The sequence below is a fragment of the Hippoglossus stenolepis genome, chromosome 19 (genome assembly GCF_022539355.2).
Source record: "Hippoglossus stenolepis isolate QCI-W04-F060 chromosome 19, HSTE1.2, whole genome shotgun sequence".
NCBI lineage: Eukaryota > Metazoa > Chordata > Actinopteri > Pleuronectiformes > Pleuronectidae > Hippoglossus > Hippoglossus stenolepis.
In genome coordinates, this window is record NC_061501.1 from 8,665,592 (window position 1) to 8,686,122 (window position 20,531).

Genomic DNA, 20,531 nt, shown 5'->3' on the forward strand with positions numbered 1-20,531 from the left:
AGGTAATGATGTGATTGTCTGTGCCAGACAGGTTGTTCTGAGTATCTGAAACTGCTGATGTGGATGTGAGACTAGTCTAGAGCTGACGGAGAGTCTGCGGTGACTCACATAACCACTCTTTACAACAGTGGGTGGGCAGAGCAGCCTCTCAAGAATGCGCTACATGTCCAACCTCGGGGCAGATGGGCCACAACAGCAGCAGAGGATGTTGGGTTCCACTCGGCTGCCAGCCAAGAGCATATGTCTGAGGCAGCCGTGTGGCCCTGGCTCGCCGACATGGACTGGACACTTTAAGACGTTTAGCCTGGTCTGCTGAGTCTTGATTCCTGCTGAGACGCACAGATGGTGGGGTGGGAATGTGGTGTCGACAGCATGAATCAATAAACCTCACCTGCCTTGCATTTTAACTAAGTTGTATACTTGGACCTATGTTTCAGCTGTTGTATATACTGTAGTATACATGGATTACATACTCCTACTTGATATACTGCACATATCTCTGCCTACCACATATATCTTATTACCTTTCACCAAGGAGGATACATATGTTTCCGTTTGCGTTTGTTTATTCGTTTGTTTGTCTGTCTGATAGTTTGCAGGTTTATGCAAAAACTACCACGAGATGAATGTGGTCTGGTTCAGAAAAGAATCCATTAAATGTTGGTGTGGATCAGACATGTTCAATGGACTGATATCTGAGTGTGCGCAATTTTAGAAAATTTAAATGTGGCTTCATAAAGGGACTGTTGGGCCGTGGCAGAGGTATGAACTCTTCTGAGGGTCATTCTAGTTTATATTTAGTATTTCCATTTAGATCTGAATATATTTCTATTCTTTTTTGGAGCAACGTAACGAAACCCAATTTCCCCTGATTATCGATAAAGTATTTCTGGTTTTGATTCTATGAGTGGTGTCATGGTGCAGGAAATGTTTTCTTGAAAAATAATGAAATACAGTCTATTTACCAAGTGTTAGTATGGTGTTCCTAATAAAGTACTCAGTAAGTGTGTTGTAGTCACTGTATCTGCTGTAGTCATGTTTGTGATGCAGATGTTAGACAGAGATTTGTGTCACGTGCACGGTCAGGGGCGGATCCAGGGGAGGGGCCAGGTGAAATGTGAGTGCCTAACAGAATACTGTCTGTCAGTCACTTTGTAACAATACTAATAGTAAATATGACAATTTCTTAAGAACTTTTATTTTCTAAGTTTTGGAATTACAGCATATTTTTTGACAAGAAACAATATCTAAGTAAATATTTAATGATGTGTTGCTTTGTTCAAAGCTATGGAGGTAACTGTAAACAAGGAATGACTTAAATGTGCACATTACTGAATCAGGAATTGTGCATGGATGTCCTTTATGAGAATTATCATCAATACCACTTACATGTACTGTATGTAACATGCAGAAATCCTTATATGTAGTTCCAATACCTAACCAGCAGGGGGCCCCTGCCAAGGATTCCCCCTCTCCAGGTTTGAGAGAAGCATTCAGTGCTGATATATAGATTCAGGTCATCCTGTCTAAACATCACCCAGCAGCATCACAGCACGAGGACATAACAGCCATCATTGTGTCAGTGGGTGGCGCCCCGCTCACTTGGCCACTTCTGAATTTCCTGTGAGGGGGATTGGGGTGGGGGGTGGGGGGGAGGAGGAGAGGTGGGTGGGAGGTGGGGGAACTGCTGAGCAAGGCTGTAGCGTTTCATAATCTCAGGTTACAATCTAAGCCAACAGCTGTTTGAGCTACAACGATGACCTAAATATCATCCAATGCATTCAGGGGTAATATATCTTCTCTCTCTCTCTCTCTCTCTCCCCCACCATCCCTCCCCCACACACACGACCACTTTCCATAAATAAAACCATGGGATCTTTCTTCAGGTGGTGCTTCAACTGCATTCTGAACTTTCACCAGTTCACAGAAATACCGTCGAAGCTTTATGGAAATGCTGTAAACTCACTGACAAAACACTTAAGGAGTAAAACATTGCAAATAAATAAAGCTCTTATTCATGGTGAGAAAACCTAGGATGTTTGTCAACGTTAAATATGTTAATCCCGCAACCACTTGTTCAGTGTAGGACTTCAGCAAATGTGCTCGTCTTTTGTCGCGTTCAAATGACTTCCTCGAAGCAGAGGGCCACTCTGAAGTCAATGAAGTTTATTTGAGGAAACAATTTTTGGGACACTATTGCCCTTAAAACCCTTAAGCAGCTCATCACCATTTATATTAGACGCACACTCTTGGATGGTACTTAAAGCGCAATCACCACAAGGAGTCAGGACCGTGAAATTGTGCTCTCGAAAAATCCAGACAATGTCACATCATTTGCTTTTCCCCATTCTGGTTCTGTGTGTTTAAACTTACAGCTGCATTATTTTCACTCTTCTAATGTTAAAACAGGGAGACAAGCTCTATAATAGGCGAGCTGTTCTTATCAAAGGGTCCATGTGCTACTGATTATTTCTTCAGCTCTACTGTCACACTGACTCTGGTTCAGCAGTTTCTCAAACTCTGAACTGGATTTTTCTCATTAATTAGTAAATGCTGACACAGCCGTCACACTATCGTTTTACTCTTTCTTTATTATTCTGCAATTTTGGGGCTCTGGTCGCCAGGGAGGGCTGCATGCTTCACCTGGTTTCAACCATCGTCCGTATATAAAGATGGATGACACCTCTCCACTATCCAGAAATGAAGCCATTTGGAGCCAGAGTCTGCACAGTATCAAAGCCGCGACAGACAGTTCCCGTTAATACATGTTCTCCGCCAATCAGGAGTCAGTCTCAGCTGTCAATCATAATGTTTCACCTTGTTTTAATCCACTTTCAAATGAACATTTGAACAAAGTACCTAGAATGACAGAAATCATCTTTGACAAAAATGTATTTGACAAGCACTTTGACTTTTTAGTTTGGTCCATGTCCCGTCTATTAATATGGAGGAGGTGGGATTTATAACGTAAACTGCAGCCAGCCACCAGATGGATGTCGTCCATCTTTACATACTGTCTATGATTTAGACATCGAACCGTTCTGCTCATTTTCCAACTCTTCATTCTTTTTTAATTATTCAATTCTATACTTTTCCTACAATTTTTGGGCTTTGATCCCCAACAACTACCGCAAACTTCAACCGGTGTCAACCCTTCAAAAATTACTGCATATTTAGGACATGAGTGCTTGCATTTTCCTTTTTTCAACTCCTAAATACTGCAATTTCTGGATTTATAATGGCTGTCTACTAGAGTGGTGACATTACGCAAGCACGTGGTTACATCACCACAGGCCTTCATGTCACATCGTGTGTTTCCATCTTGATTCAAGCAAAGTGTTTCAGTAACCCGGCATTCACACACACACACATATTTTCAGCTCGATAAACATCATCTTGTCGTTTCCATGATTTTCTGAGGCATTTGAAATCATGATAATATTACAACACATCCAAGGTTACTGTTAGCAGAGGCGTTTTATTTCGTTCACCTCATCCTCATCGTCTCTACACCGAATGCACACATCTTGGAGTCGCAGTTGCATGATACTCGAAGAGTCACTGATATAACCAGTGTTAATGTGGTTTTTGCAATGTAAACAGTTCATGGGAGAGAATTTTGAAACTTTCTTCCCACCTGGTGAGATGCAACATCACAGCAGTGCTCTACAATTCAGTCTTGGTCCCAAAGGTTAAGACTAGAAAACACAACTCTTTACACGTCAGTAGGTGAAAAAAGTTCATGTTGAATAAAAAATAAAGTTCTCTAATCTCTAATATAAAATATCTATAATCAGTATCAGTAAAATTTGTCTTAAAGCTAAACAAAAAATATTAACAAATATTGCTGTACAATGACATTACATTCTATAAAAGCTTAAGTTTCGCATTCTCAGGCAATATGAAATGCCCCTATCAGTATTCTCCACTGAATATTTTAAAGACATTATTCCATAACATCTTCAATGAATTGCTTCCATTCGTTTAAGAAGAAAGATGAACACATTCCTGCTGTGGTTACAGTCTGAGTGAGTGTGTGTGTGTGTATTAATCTTCTGCTTTACAAAAACACTGGTGTATCAAGCATCCAAAGAGTAACAAAAAATAGTTTTGACCGTCCATTACAAAGCAATAAATATGAAAAATAAGTTACCTAAAACATTTCAAGTATCAAATCCCCTGGGTGTCGCTTAGAATCTAGTGTAAAACCCCTTTTGAAGAGGCCAACCTGCATCTTTGTTTAGAACATTTCAGGATGCAGCATAGAGCAGACTGCTGCAACCTTCAGTCTACCGTCCTCTTTCAGGAACACTGCTGGTAATTCGAGTCTCCTCCTGAGCGTGAAGATTGTTGAAAACACCTTGAGACCAAATAGTTTAATTTCATGGCTTGTCCAGCTTAAAACTCTATTAAGTTTAGGTTTACTGAACATCATCACATCCTTTGAGGCTATGATATTATTTCCTTTTCCCGGCAGCGAGGTGTCTCTTGGTTACGGCCTCCAGCCTCCTCCTCTCTGCCTCCTCTGCTTTCCTCCTCTCTTCTTTTAGCTCCTTGTACCGCCACTTCGGGATCTGCAGCAGGTGCCCGCTTCCATCTTTGGCGCTGCTCTTCCTCCGGACCTTTTCCGGTTCGTAAGTGGGTGCGGGGGCCTTGGAGACCCTCAGTTTGGGGATGCTGAAGCCGGGCCTGACGCTGCTCCTCCTCAGCACCATGTGCACAGGCAGAAGGCTGGTTCTCCGCAGCTCCAGGGCTTCATTGTAAGCCCCCAGGCCCAGGCTGGAGCTCCTCTGTCGGGGCACCAGGCTCTGGGGTTGGAGGCTGGCTCGGCGGTCTGCAGAGTGCTTGGCCACGAGCGTGACCCGGGAGTTCTGGAAGAGTTTGAGGTGTCCATCTACCCTGTCAGGGTTGACGGAGCGGAGCTCTTTGGCGCGCTGCTGGCGAATGATCTCAGGAACTGCATAGTGCCGTTTTCCCACACTTGGGGGACTGTCAGGACACACCTGAAATAAAAATCAGTCGCTCAGTGGTTTTACTTACTCACTATAATCTGGTAGTATAATATCAATGGCACTTCAGTAGCAATACCAGAATTCTTTATTTATTAATGAAAAGAACTGAGATAATCTTGCATAAATAACCTGCTTATCGGAAAAGACTGCCGTTAATTATATCCTTTAATTAGTATCAACTAATCCCATGAAAAAGCTGATTTTTTTAATTAAACTAAATATTGATTAATGCCTTTTAATAGCATTATTACCACAATAGTATCAGTTAATTTGCACATCACTTCTCTGACACAGCCGTGACAGGCCCACATTATCCTACATTTGCACATGAATGCTAAACACACAAACATCAACTGTCAAATTTCAAGCCTGTAGAAAGTGATTTTCATACCGTACAAGATTGTCTGGCTGCTTTATAAAGGAAATGAGCATTTATAGGAAATGAGCAGGCATCTCCAACTATGCATGTGTGCAGATGCCACCAGGAATAATGCAGAGGGAGACTTATTCTTCCTTATCCCACACAGTAGTGTTACTCATTGGTTCACTTTATCTCAGCCTTTGTTTCAAATGTGCTTGTTGTTGTGAGGCATTCAGCGACAAACATGTGGGATTCTGTCTAACGCTGATTAATTAAAGGAAGGGATCTGGTGCTCCGTAACTCACTGTATGGCACGCCACAGCAATGGCGGGGCTCCTCATTGCCGTTGTGATAGAAACCATGTGGTCGATGGCGCCCTCCTCTTCAGGGTTGGTGACATTCGCGATGCTGAAGACGTTCCGAATGGTGTCGGACAAGCGCTGCAGACAGCCCCGGGGCTCCTGGGATTTGGTCACCAGTGACGTCAGCGGGGGCCACTCTAGACTGTGGGGGAGCAAGTTCGACATAAATCCGCTGCACAGAGACACTGAGGGTAAGTGACTCTCACATGCTTAGTTCATGCTGTTGCTCACAGTTGACTAACCCTTTTACCTGTATGATTCACAGAATTGGTTGGGAAAAGGCCGCTCCATCAGACGTGTCATCACCCAGGCGGTTTCGTAACGGCCCGTAAATAAGGCCCAGTCCCTGGCAGTCAAGTGGCGGCCAAAGTCTTTGGCATTCAGGGCGGCCCCTGGTGGACGCAACAAATACAGTAGAAAATGTCAAGGAGAGAGAATGGCAGAGGGTGGATACACAAGTATACAGGTTAAAAAGGATAACAAGGCAGACGTTGTGTTGGTTGTGCTTAGAAGTGATGATGAGGGGATGAGGAATGATTGAAGATTCAAAAGTTTGTGACTAATTATTTAGGAGAACTTGCACACACCATCATGCAAATCTCACAGGGCCAAAATCCCCAAATGCCCAAAATATTAGTGCTGCACATTTAATCTAATCTCTGTCTTTATCTTGATGTCAACATGTGCAATTTAATATATCTGGTCATCATCTACAACCACAATAAAGAGACAACCAAGCAGTCACATTTAGGCCATAGACTGTAGGGCGACATGACTACTCCCTAAAAGTGAAGCCAAAGTGTCTCGCTCGCCACCTGGTGGCTGGCTACAGTATAAATCATAATCCCCACCTCCTCTATGTTAGTTAATGGGACATGGACCAAACTAAAAAACTCCAAATGGATGTTAAATAAATGTTCTCAAAGATGGTTTGTGTAATTTGAGGTAGTTCTTCTCACACTGATAAGTTTGGATGAATTTAGTTGTTTGATGTTATAAAAACAGGACCCAACGTCCTGATTGACAGCTGAGATTGACTGACCATCAGTTGAGCGTGAATCAGTGAGACCTGGACACCGCAGCTCCATTCCCTGATCATTACTGCACAAACTCTGTCTACAAATGCACTAAGATGGTAGCATTCATACCCAATGTATTTTGGCTCTATTTTTTGGTTTCAAGGAAGGAGGTTGTGCATTTTTTTATATACATTCTATGATTTAGACAGTAGCATGAATGGTTGTTTGTCTCTATATGTTGGCCATGGGATATGCTGGTGATCTTTCCAGGGGTGTAAACTGCCTCTTGCCCACTGTCAGCTGGGATTGGCTCCAACCAGTGTTTGGTCACATGACTATCCAGAGGGCAGACGAGATAAAAATGCAAATTGTAATGGCGATATTTAGGATTCAGGCTCAGTGACAATAGGAAGAAAGAGGTACTGTGTGAAGCATGCAACACAACAAACCCATGCAGAGAATAGTATCATGAATGCATGACAGCCGAAGAGACAAGTTAAAAGCCAGCCTGTAAGCCAAACTGAATAAAACTGAAAAATGAATCGGAAGGTGTTGTGCCCATCACCAAAGTTAAACTGAAATCCTGTTAATTAAAAACCCTGGCCTCCTATAATTCCATTTGTTCCAAAGGAGAGTTCTCATCTAATAACTGCCAAACCATTTTCAAATTGTCCGTCTGTTCAACAATGCTGCTGAGAATGATAAAGCAAATAATTCTCTAAAGATCTGGCCAGAGAATCTAGGTAATGTGTTAAATTTAGAATCTGACAGTGCAACACATTCGATTCCGACGCCGAGTTTGTGTTTGTGTTCGCGTGTATGAAATCCGACAGCTACAGTTTTGCACATTTGCCTCACCTGCCATCATGAGCGAGCGCACACATTCCACTCTGCCCTGCATGGCAGCTTTCATCAGAGGGGTGAAGCCGTGGCAGTTCCTCCTCTCGATGTCCAACCCAGAGTAGTAGTTCAGCAAATAGTTGGTGATGGTTATGTGGCCTTGAAGAAGAACACAACAGGGGGAGATATTAACTGTGGGTCACATTTCCACATTGTCCACCATATTTTAGACAAAACCACATTCACAGCAGTACCGACGTGTTTTTTCTGCTCGTCTGTGTGTCTTCACCTGTGTCAGCATTAGTCAGCATGCGGTGTGTATTTGTATCTGCGTGTGCATGTGTTCACGTGGTACTGTAAATGCCTGTGTGGATGTGTATCTAAGCCTGATATATTACTGTGTCCGTCTGTGTGCGTACGCGTGCAACTTACCTGCTTGAGCAGCAGTTATGAGAGCCGTGTTCCCCTCGCTGTCCTGCCAGTTGACATCCAGATACGGACACTGAGACAGCGCTATGACAACATCCACGTAACCCTGGTAGCATGCAAACAACAGCCCTGTCTGTGATGAATAAAAAAGTGACAGGACACAAAATAGAGATGGAGGAGTTAATATACAAGGCAAAGGGTGAAAGGCTTATGTTAAGATTCAGCAAAATTGTTCCGGTAACAAAAAAAAAAACTTGCCAAAGCCAGGCTGCAGTAAAATGCTGACATATAGAAGTTACATGAAATAAAAAGTGATCATAGCGGTGCATCTTTTAAAAGTACGACATCTGTTGTGTTTTCACTGAGAACCTGAACTCGGTGGAAAAATAAGCTGTCTCTGCTTCTGTTGCTGTTTTTTCAGTGAGCATTTGTGTGCGTTTGTTTACCTGCGTGTGTCCATACCAGAATAGCCACCCTTTGATGTGTTGTGTGTGGCAGGATGTGTAAATGTTAGTCTGTGAATGTGAGTTTATGCCCGTTTGGAGGGTGTTTGAGTCCTGGAAAATTTGTGTAAAAGTTGAGTACCTTCCAGAGGGTGCACACAGTTTCACCGGCCAAAACAAACAAGTTTACCACCAGAGAGAGAAGAGAGGTGGGGGGGGCCTGCATGTAGGATTTCGGAACACAGAGTTCTCAATAGATATGTCATGTAAAATGTATTTCTATATACACAGAAAGAAATGTCTTTCATTATAGATGGGTCATAGCATCAATGGAATACACAATCACAATTGATAAATATATGTAACGAATAGGAATAGAGTATGGAGAACTAGAGGGGGTCTTCGGAGAGAGCATAGCTACGCCAAGGCTAATGCCCGATCTCGCCATGTCAAAGAATCAAATCCACTTCAAAAGTTATTGGGTTCTTCCTCGGCCTGTACTCCTTTGCTTCCTATATGTTACAGGGGAATTCCAGAATTTTTTCAACATGAGCCTAATGTTTATAAATGTGGGTATGTAAATGAGTGGTAGCGGCATTAAAACCTTCGGTCCGGTATATCACCTCCGCCAGAAGCCACGACATGACACGGCAGTGCTTGGCTACAATGTATTCTCATGGGGCAACTGCAAAGGTTGACAAAATATTCACAAATACAAAATTGTTATTCTGGCTCTTTGCTAACATTATGGCAACATTACACATGTCTCGCTCAATGAGAAGTCTCACTCTCAAGTCTCCTGACATTTGAGTTGATCCAGGAAGATGGAGGTGGAAAGGAGAGTGAGAATTGAAGAGAGGAGTTTGGATTTTATTCAGAGAAACTCAGAAACTTTTTCTGACGTGGACAATGTCGATGAAGCATTTCTTTTCAATGACCTTCTTGTTTGAGCTGGAGTACATGGACGAGGAGCTCCTACTAACTGAAAAGCAAACGAAAGAGAGAGAGAGAGAGAGAGAGAGAGAGAGAGAGAGAGAGAGAGAGAGAGAGAGACAACAAGCAGAACTAGGTGCTGCACAGTTGCAAAGCTCAGAATCTCATGCAATGTTTCCAGACTGTTAGTCAAGACCTTGACTAACAATTTGAGTTTTGTATTTCTGAAAAAAAATACATTTTAAGCGGACATTTCGTGTCCAGTTAATATCGCAATTGCCCCATAAGATTATAGGTACTGTCTCACATGCACACACACATTCCAAAGTTTTTATAAGTGCCAACAAATCTACACACCCACATTTATAAACACAGGGCCCAGGTTGAAAAATATGAGAATTCCCCTTTAAGAGGCAGCAGGTATACAGGAGCCTGCAGCCCTGCTCACTTATGTGTACACATCACCGCAAGCCACCGCAGTGGAGCACTGAACATATGTGACACAACACTATGTGAATATGTGTGTGAAGAATATTTTACCATGACAAGTTAAAAACTTACAATTTGTTCCACAGTTAATGTTCCTTCAGCCGACTTGATTTGTGAACCTACTCCAGTCACACAATGTTCTCTTCATAGATTTATTAAATGTAACCCCCTTCAAGGATTTTTTGTCTTGGTGTCAAAGCAGCACACTGTGTTACTCCACTGAATAATTTTTCCAAATTCTGGTATGAATGTGATAAAACGTTCTGTCTCACTGAGAAGAATAAAAATACAAATGAACAGGATTGGCACAGAGAGGGCCTGAAGGTTTAAACAACTTTACAAAGTTTGTGCCAGCCTCTCCCGTGTCTTTCTACGACTCCTACACACACATACACACAAACACAACGTTTGCAGAGCTGTCCTTATTTGGGCTTTGCATTCATGGTGAACAGCCAAACCAAAATCTTATCCCTAACCTAACCACTAACCAACATCTTACCACTAACCTTAACTAGGACCTCCGAAATTAACTTTTGCCTGATTTGATCTTGTCAGTAGACCTCATGGGGACCAAAGCCTGGTCCCCATGAGGTCTACTGACAAGATCAGTGATTATCATGGAAAACGTCCTGAGGTGGTAACAAGAACGAGGACACACGCAAACACTGACGTGTGTGAAATAATGAAGTTAAATGTGGATCTCCAAATTCAGAATATCTCCACTCACTAACGTTAAAAGTAAAATAACCTATAGTGTAATTTAACATCAAGGCTAAATGTTTGTCTGCATCATGTCACATCAACATGTGACCAATCTAAAGCAAATTTTTCAGGACAATGAAACATCCCCACAACATGTGATGGTCTGATAAATCCTATTACCACAGCTTCAATTATATTACCGCCATATTCAAATTTGTCCTGCCACAGTTTAATAGTTAAACAAAACTATTTTTACACTTCTCTTAGCGAGATCTCTAACTGTACTGTAAATGTGGTCCGTAACGTTTTTAACAACCACGCAGACTGTCAGGCCTCATAGTTTCAGCTGCAGTTGTGGCATTCTCTTACGCGAGAATTTGTATTTCCCTCTTTAATCTGAGTACCTGTCACTCGTAATCTGTTGAGTTTGAAAGGAACCTTCATGCGTGTGCATCCCAGTTATCGCAATATATTGAATTAATTCTGTGGGAAATGCTGACAATGTGCTCGAACAAGGCACAATTTTCAAAATATATTAAATGATGTGTGGCTTTGCTCAAAGCAATAGAGTTAAAAGTACACAAGGAGTTACTAAAATGTGCAACTTGAATCAGGAACTGTGCATGGGTGTGATATACAAATAATTGTCCCCTTTGTGTAAATTGTGGCCCCCAATTTAGAAGATCCTCGATCTGTTTACCTGTTAGTTACAGAAGTAAAACATGCCTGGCTGTCATCCAGCTCCAGATGCAGTCCTGTTAAGTGTTCTCAGCCCTGAGAGTTTTGAGGTGGAGAGAGGTCCTGTGGAGTAACTGGCGGATTGTCTGGGAGAAATTCACTTACAGCGGCACCGCGCCAGAGAACTCTATCTGGTTAAACCTAGACACACACATGTAGACATCGTCTCTCGCTTACTGTCTCACACGCACGCACACACATACTTGGCAGCCCTCCAGCCTGGCAGTGTTGTACTTTAGAAACATGCCCCGCAGCTCGTCTGGAGCAATTCCATCACACAACGTCCCATTTTCTCTGTGACACAAACATTCACGCACACACAGACCCTTTTCTTCAGTTTTCTACTTGGCACACCTTAATCATACAACAAACGCACAAACTACAACAGAATTGGTCATCATGTTTGGCTGCAGAGGGCACTGTTCCTCAGTAAAAGTTACATAGTGTTGCTTTAAAGCTGCTGTAAAAAAAGTAGTTCAATATTTTGGAACACTTATCCTGATGCAAGAAAGTATTCTGCTTGAAAAATGGAAGTATTATTAGTATTAGGTCAGTGAGCTCTCATTCAATCTGAACACAGATACATACACACAAGAATTCTGGACATCTTATTATTATGCCATGTAGACACATAAACACAGGGAAAGACACTAACATACACACACACAGCCTCAGTAATCTGGGGGATATCCAGGACTAAGAATAGAAAGGCTTAGCCTTATCAGTGAGCCAGACACAAAGAGAGGGGGAGGGACTGAGTATTTACTGTTGAGGTGAGAATGCTGTAATGATAATTGGCTCCAACAACAGTGACACACTGCATCCCATATATATAGATTATAACTGATAATCAATTTACAGTTTCTTCCAATGGGTTTTAAATTGCAGATAATCAAATACCTGCCCAGAAAAAGAAAACAATTTGCAGTATTATCCAAGACAGCATCCAAAACAAGGAGAAGCCGGTTTTATCTCCACATAATGTCTAATATTGGTCTCTCACCATGTAACCAAGATGCTCCCATGTTTGTTTCCTGAACCAGTGTGAACTAAAACAATCTAGCTTCCTTTTTGTTTCCTAAAGAAAGACTGACTTTTTCAAGTAAGTACTGGTCTAAGCCATAGACTGTATATAAAGATGGAAGACATCTCTATCGCCGCCTGGTGGCTGGCTGCAGCATAGATCATGAATCCTGCCTCCTCCATGTTAGTGGGTTGGACATGAACTGAACAAAGTAAATGGTTTCTGTCATTTAAGGTTGTTCTTATCACAGTGTTCATTATTCTGGTAAGTTTGGTTTTAATTAGTTATTTGATACGATAGAAAATGCGGTGAAACATCATGAATGACAGCTGAGACCGACTTGTATTGGGTCACGGGTCGTCCATCTCTATAGACAGTCTATGGTCTCAGCTAACTCCTGCAAGTCATACGAGCGACAAACAAACTGTCCCTCTGTATAAACTAAATACAAAACTTAGCATCCCCTTTTACAATCTATAGCACATCTTTGTCTTCAAAGACAGGCTCTCACACACACACACACACCCTCTAGACCGCCCTCAATCACACACACACTAAAAGCGTCACAGACACACTGGGCTGTGTTTCTGTCAATAGCCTCCCTGTTATGTTGTCTTTCTGTCTGCAGCTGGGCGTTCACACGGCTGTATCAAATCAAATGTGTATGACTGTCGCTTTGATTTTTCCACTTATCTATATTGGCTAGCAGCATCATGCTCGCCACCCTCTGTGGTGCCAAATTTCTGTCTTTCCCCCACGTGTCGCTCATTCAGTCTGTCTGCCCGTTGACGTGATGGTCGATCCGTGCTGGTCGGCGCTCTCTTTGTGCATCAGACACTCTGTGGTCGACTCTGTCACATGCTGTCTTAACAGGCAGGCCTGCAGTGTACTGTATCTGTAATGGTTTGTCACTGTATGTCGGCCTATTTGGATAATCTGGTGTGTGTGTGTGTGTGTGTGTGTGTTTGAGAGAGAGAGAGAGAGAGAGAGAGAGAGAGAGAGAGAGAGGTATCAGCCCCGGCAGGGTGGCCTCATTCAAGTTGATTGGATTCTGTGTGTGTCCGTGTGCATGTGTGTGCGTGTGTGTTTATGTGTGTGTACGTTTGTATTGAGTTTTATGCTTATGCACTCTACGAGGGACACATACTGTCCTGAACAGGATCAGAGGTGCCAGTGGACACCAGTATTCATCTGATACGTCACATTTAAACTCACACACACACACGTTGCCTAAAAGTCCAACTTTCACTTGGGATAACCCCTCATGTTGAATGACTTGTTCTCTTTTTTACATCTTACGAGACATTGCCAATAGTTGCTGAAATGTCATGCATCGCAGCAGTCACAACACTGAGAATTCAGGGATTCTGAAGGAGAACTTAATTCACATACCTCCATACGAACTACATCATGTATATATTGTGAGGTTTCTTGTTAAATTTAGTATTAATGCTTTGCTTAGTTGAAACTTCCTGTCCTCTAATACTACAGGAGACAGATTAGTAAATTAAAGTCTGGCTTGTTTTGTTGTGACCTGGATTCCAGTGAACACGGTTTCAACAGGTACTAAAAGATTAACACAGATGTTTAATGACACAAATCTTTCTGCTAGATAAGCAGTTAAGTAAGCCTAGAAAAAGATTCTCAAGTTATGATTAGAATGACACTCAGAAGAGCACATATACCGCCGCCAAGGCCCCAAGTTCCCTAAATATGCCTGATTTTTTATATCAAGATCCATGAATTATTCCCTGTAAAATCGATGAACATTTAAAAAAATCTTAAAGATTATATTACTAAAGATTCAAGTCTGCATTTGTTTTAGCTGGACATAACCTTTGACCTCCCTGCTTGTATGGAACAGGGATAACATAATTATGCACATCAGATATAACAGATTAGCCAGGCTATTACACTCTTTTTTTGTATCTTCACAATATCTTTATTTTTATAGTTCAAAGTTTCATGAATTTAAATATAATTTGACAAAAACTCGTAGTTTCGTTCTCTTGCAAGATTAACAAATCATTATACTGAAACACTCCCTATAAACTGCTGACCAGAGAAAAGGGAAATGGAGCACATGCTGTAAATGGTCACAGCCGGGCCTGGGATGTACTGTAGCACCTCTCTTTGTCTTACACACATCACATTGTCGACCTGTCTGCTATATTAGGATGTTTCAGGATGTGAAACACACACACATGCACGGACACTAATGAGCTTTGCAGATTCACATCAGCGTGTTTCCAATAGATGTGTTGCTTAATCTTATTGTGTCTGTGTTTTTGTGCACACACCCTGAGGTCAGCAAATGCACTATAGCAGACATCCTGGTTATCTGTGCAAACATGGAACTTTCTTGCTTTGCCTCTCACACTTAGACAAACGTATGCAACCATTTGTTGTGGGGGTGCTTGCCAAATTAATCCTCATGCCTGTAGGACCTTTGACCTTTCTCTGTTGGGTTTTGCGCATTATGTGCATCTTTTTATATTCTGAATAAACACATATATCTGCACACTGTCTATACTACATACAATCGCTAGGAATGAAAAATGCTTAAGAATCAGGGGGATCTCAACAGGAGAGGTTTTTTGGCATTCCAGTGATGTCATGCTACTCTATCTCCCCATGAGCTCATCGGTGATTACATCCAGTACATTCAGGGAAGAGGTCGGTTTGTAGAGAAGAGGAGGGGAAAGGGAAGAAGAGACAAAGACAGATGGGGTAGCCTCCAGGTTAGAGGCCCAGATTAGTGATGTAAGGTCAGGACTATGAAAACAGCTCAGCTTCACTGGAGAGCTGATGTTCCGGTACCGACACGGCATTGGACAACTGCTCCAAAAACAGCAGTTACACTGTTCTGCCACTCAAGTTATTTCCAGTAGCATAGCATTAGTCACAAATAGTTAAGATGTCAGCAGTTTGGCAATATTTCATGCTGAGTGTACATTTTAACAGCTTTTAAAAGAAGTACTTGTTTAGTGTTCCTACATTTATTTATATGTGTAATTTTTCAGTTATGACTGTCAAACTAGATTATACAAGAAGTTCCACGGCCGTCATTCTTTGTGTATTTGTTTTTCAAAGGGATTAACATGAGTCAGGTCACACAACAATGATAATAATTGTGACTTCTATACAGGGTTACTAGCACACAGCTGTTACATTATAACAACATTATATAAGTTCATATTTGTATATGCTCTGGTGTTTTTTTTTATGTACTGGTATACATGCAAGGGCAGGTATCTGAATCTGTATGTAGGTAGTATAAAAGTACTAGTAAGCTAAGCTATGTAAAGGTGATGGTGAATCTTGCTCTCTCAGCTTTCCCTGGATAAAAAGGAGCCCAACGCTAAAGTACAATAACACAAACACACTGAGTCACAACAATGCACAATAATATGGGATTCAGCACAGGCCTCAGTGCCAACTAATTCAATTACTATTAGCAAAATGTCCAGATGAATGAAAGCTGGTCTGGCAGTCCATAATTATGGATTTATCTCTCCGCCCTGGGCTGCAGTTCTTTGACTGGAGTGACCTTTTTCTACAAGGTGCAAATGGAAACATGTTTTACATATATTGATATTTTTTAAGAAAGCAGTAATTATTAAATTGATAAATTACCTTCAGTGAAAAATATAAGATATTCAGTCATTGAGGGGAAAAAAATAGCAGAGGCATAGGAGTGCTTTATCATTAAAAATGGCAGATTATCAAGATTATGTATAATATTGGTAAAATTGTAAATGGGGAAAACTTCCCTCCTGGCTGTATACTTGGGAAAAGTTTTGGCTTTTAACTTGCATACTCTTCTGTTATACATATAGGCTACATTATGCACATACACTATAAAAGATATATATATGTGTACTCTATGTATACTATGGGCTATTTCTGCGGATATCAGCATGGATGATGGAGGAAATTAGCACCCTCGTGTTTCTGTAAACTGCTACTCAATACTTCATTGAACAATTTGCTATGTGGGTCCTGGGTCACAGAGGGTGGTGACGGGGGGGCAGGTAGAATAAGCCTTCTCTTTTTTGGAAGTGAGTGTTTTTCCTATCCACAACCTTATATCCTATATGTCCACATTCAGACTTTAGGGAGGGGAATGAGGAAAATGTGAGGTGCTACTATTATTACTGTGGTTTGTGAATATGTAAGGTGGCAGCTGTGACCCAACTCTCATGTACCTTAACAAATAAAACAAATGAAATCCCCGGATAGCCCGAGATTAGTGTAACAGAAAATGCTTCATCCCTTTTGTGGAATTCAAGCTTTTTACGAAATGTTTTTATCCTGCCCTTAATGACATTTTGTTAGTATATTACACAAATTGAGTCCAAATATAGAATATGAAAATGCAGTCATACAAACACACACACACACAAAAAGTTTGAGCATGCACACTTTCACACACACAGAGGAGTGTGTGTTCTCCTGACCTTCAGAGACTTGTGTTTGTTTTTAAAGCGCTTGAGGCTGCTCGCTCTCTGAAAACTGAGGTGGGTCATTGCAGAAACATACAAAGAAAACACTGATATTGAGCGGAAAATTATTAACAAACATGTACAAGGTGAAAAATTTAGCATTTTTAAGCCAACTGGCAGATGAGATATATAATTATTAAGATGTAAATAACTTTAAGTTTTCTCTGAGGCTGAGCATAATCCTTACGTTAAACCTGTGACATACAGTACGTTAAGGTTTTAAATAGAGGTCGAACCAGATCCTCTCCCAAGGCCTGGGAATAGGTGAGTAAGTCACTGCAGAAGGCTCAGGCTTAATTATTCCAACAACTACTGAATGTGAAGCTTCTTGTCTGAACCTGTTGCACCGGGTGGCAGGAGGGTGGCAGACGCTTCAGTTTGATAAACAGATATAGTGTGAAACATATAATGTCCAGCTGAGGAAGATCACTTTATATCCTTACTTGCTCCATAGTCGATCAGTTATGAGACCAAATACGCTATGATATGTAACTGGAGCCAATATAAATGAACCTTGTCCCCCACACACTGTTCAGACAAGAGAATTGATTCATGTTGTGAACAACTGTGGTGTATGTCTGTGTTGTGTATGTGTACTCGTTTTTGTTGCCTTTTAGTTGCATTTAAGACCTTTTCTGCTGTAAATACTGACCTTGTTCTGACCAGTAGACCATGGGGACCAAAGCCTGGTCATAATGAGGCACAAAAATTATATCTGAGGGAACTGGTTAGGGTTAATGTTAAGATGTGGAATTGGCTTAGGTTAAGGTTAGGTTTAGGTATGAATTGGACATGGTTGAGATTAGGGATAAAATGTGTATTGTGGTTTGGTAAGATTAAGGTTTGGGTTAGGCATGAATTGGTCATGGTTATGGTTATGACCAATACGATGTGAACTGGGGTTAGGTTAAGGTTAGAGTTAGGTATAAATTGGTGATGGTTAAAATTAGGGATGCTGTTTTGGTTAAGTTTTCCACAATGAATGGAAGTCAATGCAAACTCCTGATAAGTGTATCTGCAGCAACCTGTGTGTGTGGATTCAAGAAGTGTGTTACATATTAAGTTCATCATACCCTGTTGTTCTTGTCCGACTCCTTGACCTGCTCCTCCTTCACTCCATGTCGGATCATGATCCGGACGATGGCCGCGTTGTTGGTGCAGCACGCCTGGAAGAGGGACAGGGGCTCCGGGCTGTCCGGGGACGGGGTGCGCTCCGAGTCCGCAAACGCATCGTCCGGCGGGTAGAAGGAGTCGTCGGACGCGATGCTGCGACCGTCATCCAAGTCCTCGAAGTCCACTTCTTCGAATTCGTCCTCCTCTTCATCATAGTCCTCATCCTCGCTCGGGTAGTCATCCTCGGAGTTGGACGGCGGCTCTTCCTCTATGGTCGGGTGGACCTGAGAGACGCTTCCCCCGACTTTTTGCTGCGGATGCTGCTGGAGCTGGAGCTGCTTGACCCGGACGCCTCCTCCATCCCTGTCGTCGGTAATCAGAACCATCTAACCCCCGGGTCTAGGGCACCGTCCTCGGGGTGGAGCGCAGCCTGGCGCGCTGGGGGCGCACGCATGGGACGAGCTGTCTCTCCAAGACCAGACTCTCGTAAAACAATTACATCGTCTGCGGGAGCTTTAATTACACAAACCCCTTAATCTCCTGAACCATGTACAGTCAGAGCGGGTTCCCGATCATCCTCACAGAGCCGCTGTCACCTGAGATCTGAAGCTCCCAGGGAAGTGAGATCTTTGCGCTGAGCGGTGTTCTGTCCGGAGGAGACATGCATGGAAGTAAAGCCTCTGGAAAGTGGAGCCAAAGCAGAAAATAAAGCGCAGGATACACGACCGGCCCACGTTGGGTGGAGAGAGACAGTTCTGTGTTAACCTAGAGTCGTGTAAGCCGATTAGATGCGACTGGGACCTCTCTCTCTCTCTCTCTCTCTCTCTCTCTCTCTCTCTCTCTCTCTCTCTCTCTCTGATAAGGGATTATTGCTCTCTCTAGAAGCACCAGTGAAACTTTATTATTTATATATGTGCCTGACTTACTTTAATGTGTATTTATCAGTATGTCCTAAAAATGTACAGTATCAGAAGTTAAAACAAACATGCTCTTTCTCAATAGGCCAGCAAGTCTGTATAAGGCTGGGGTGGGAAACCTCTGGCCTCCATTTGGTCCATGAGACAATTTGATTTGGCCCATGACATAATTCATAAATAAAAAAAAATGCTTGTTGGGACATCCTGATAATAAGTCGTCCACTCTAGAGGTAACAAATACGTGGAGTGTAACTTACACAGAACATTTACAAGGGATGATACATTTTTTCTCTCTGTAATTAATAAATTCACTTTGATTACATCAGCTGTTATGGAAAGAAAACAATTGCATAATAGTCCCAGTGTGTGTAGCCTTATTATAACTTCATCTACCCCCCGTTGAGAGCTCTACTCTCGTGTGACTCGTCCATCTCCATGGTATCGTTCTGCTGCCGTGTGGCTGACAGCCAGTTTCCAATCCTACAGATATATTTATCCGTGGAAAGTTGTAACTGTCTGGTCGAGCCACACACACAATCAACAGAGTAAAGATAAATTGTAAATCTCCAGTATTAGAATTAGTTGAAAGTTTGTCAAGTAAGAGTTCAGGTGAAAGTCAGCATCCTAATTTTAGTAAATAGCTCATGAACTTGGTTTCAATCCACCGATTCACTTATACATCTCCCATGTACAGTGCAAGTATGGAGATGTTGTACTGTGTTTTACACTGTAATGCAGGGTGGGTCCTAAAAGCTGCACTGTAACATTATACCAGAATATGTGCTCATGCAAGGGGAATATTAATATCATGAGAGACCAGGAAGAAAAAGGGGCTCCCCCTCTAGACTGTGGACTGTATCTAAAGATGGACGACATGTCAGCACTTCCTCTCACTATCCAGAAGTTAAGCTAAAATATCCTGGATATGAACGATGACATCTTGAAATTAGCGATCAGGGGATGGAACCACAGTAGCTCTGGTCGATGCACATGGTTGACAAATCACAAGTCAGTCCCAGCTGTCAATCACATCAAATGTATCAGAAAAGTGAGCACTTGAACAAACAAGAGTGTGATAAAATATTTAACATCTTCTTTGACTTTTTAGTTTGGAGGCAATTAAGATGCTTTAGCTGTACTTTTGGGGAGCAGTCATGTTGTTCACATTTATATACATTTATACACCCTAGAGCCACTCATATGAGGAAGACAAAATAAGATAAAATCACAACTGTGTATAAATCGAGCAAAGCAAAGCATCAAAAGTAGGTAAAAACCACAAACCATAGATTGTGTATAAAGGGAGAAAAGCTTAAAAAGCACAAGATGGCCGCACCTGTATCGGGGCTATTTTGGCTTCATTTATGAAAAACAGGAAGGAGTGAAGATGTGTCGTCCGTCTTTATAAAGACTCTAAATAGAGTAGAATCAGCTTGTTTTTAAATAACAAATTACCAGGAATTACTGCTGGGCTTTTGAATTAGACTGCATGTCTTTTAGCTAAATGGAACTAAATATTAGAGAAACATTGGAGATACACATGTGTCTAACATGTCCTAAGCAGTATGCAGTCCAGACAACGCCCTTCATTTTGAACACTAATATTTTCTGTTACCAAAGCTGAGCCGTGTTACAGTTTCCAGC

At 41.8% G+C, this 20,531-nt stretch overlaps 1 protein-coding gene across 2 annotated transcripts; it reads right to left on the minus strand.

The window, feature by feature from the left end:
• Positions 1–3,458: 3,458 nt before the first annotated feature.
• Positions 3,459–18,782, minus strand: ankrd33ba (ankyrin repeat domain 33ba). Of its 2 annotated transcripts, none has more exons than XM_035142111.2 (6): positions 17,931–18,782; positions 8,027–8,156; positions 7,613–7,753; positions 5,986–6,127; positions 5,679–5,877; positions 3,459–5,003 (listed from the first exon to the last, which is right to left on the minus strand). In XM_035142111.2, the coding sequence occupies exons 1-6, from the start codon at positions 18,354–18,356 to the stop codon at positions 4,458–4,460; spliced, it is 1,584 nt and encodes a 527-aa protein (XP_034998002.2). In that variant the 5' UTR covers positions 18,357–18,782; the 3' UTR covers positions 3,459–4,457. The 2 variants fall into 2 exon arrangements, with proteins under 2 accessions (XP_034998002.2, XP_034998001.2); XM_035142110.2 differs by having other exon boundaries at positions 5,679–5,907.
• Between the last annotated feature and the right edge of the window lie 1,749 nt (positions 18,783–20,531).

Excerpts from the sequence above, each read along its gene's own strand:
- ankrd33ba (XM_035142110.2), bottom strand. The coding sequence starts at position 18,356 with ATGGTTCTGATTACCGACGACAGGGATGGAGGAGGCGTCCGGGTCAAG. Across the intron at positions 6,128-7,612 it reads GCGCTCGCTCATGATGGCAG|GGGCCGCCCTGAATGCCAAA; the intron begins GTGAGGCAAATG and ends TGCGTCCACCAG. Across the intron at positions 5,004-5,678 it reads TTGCTGTGGCGTGCCATACA|GTGTGTCCTGACAGTCCCCC; the intron begins GTGAGTTACGGA and ends TTTTTATTTCAG.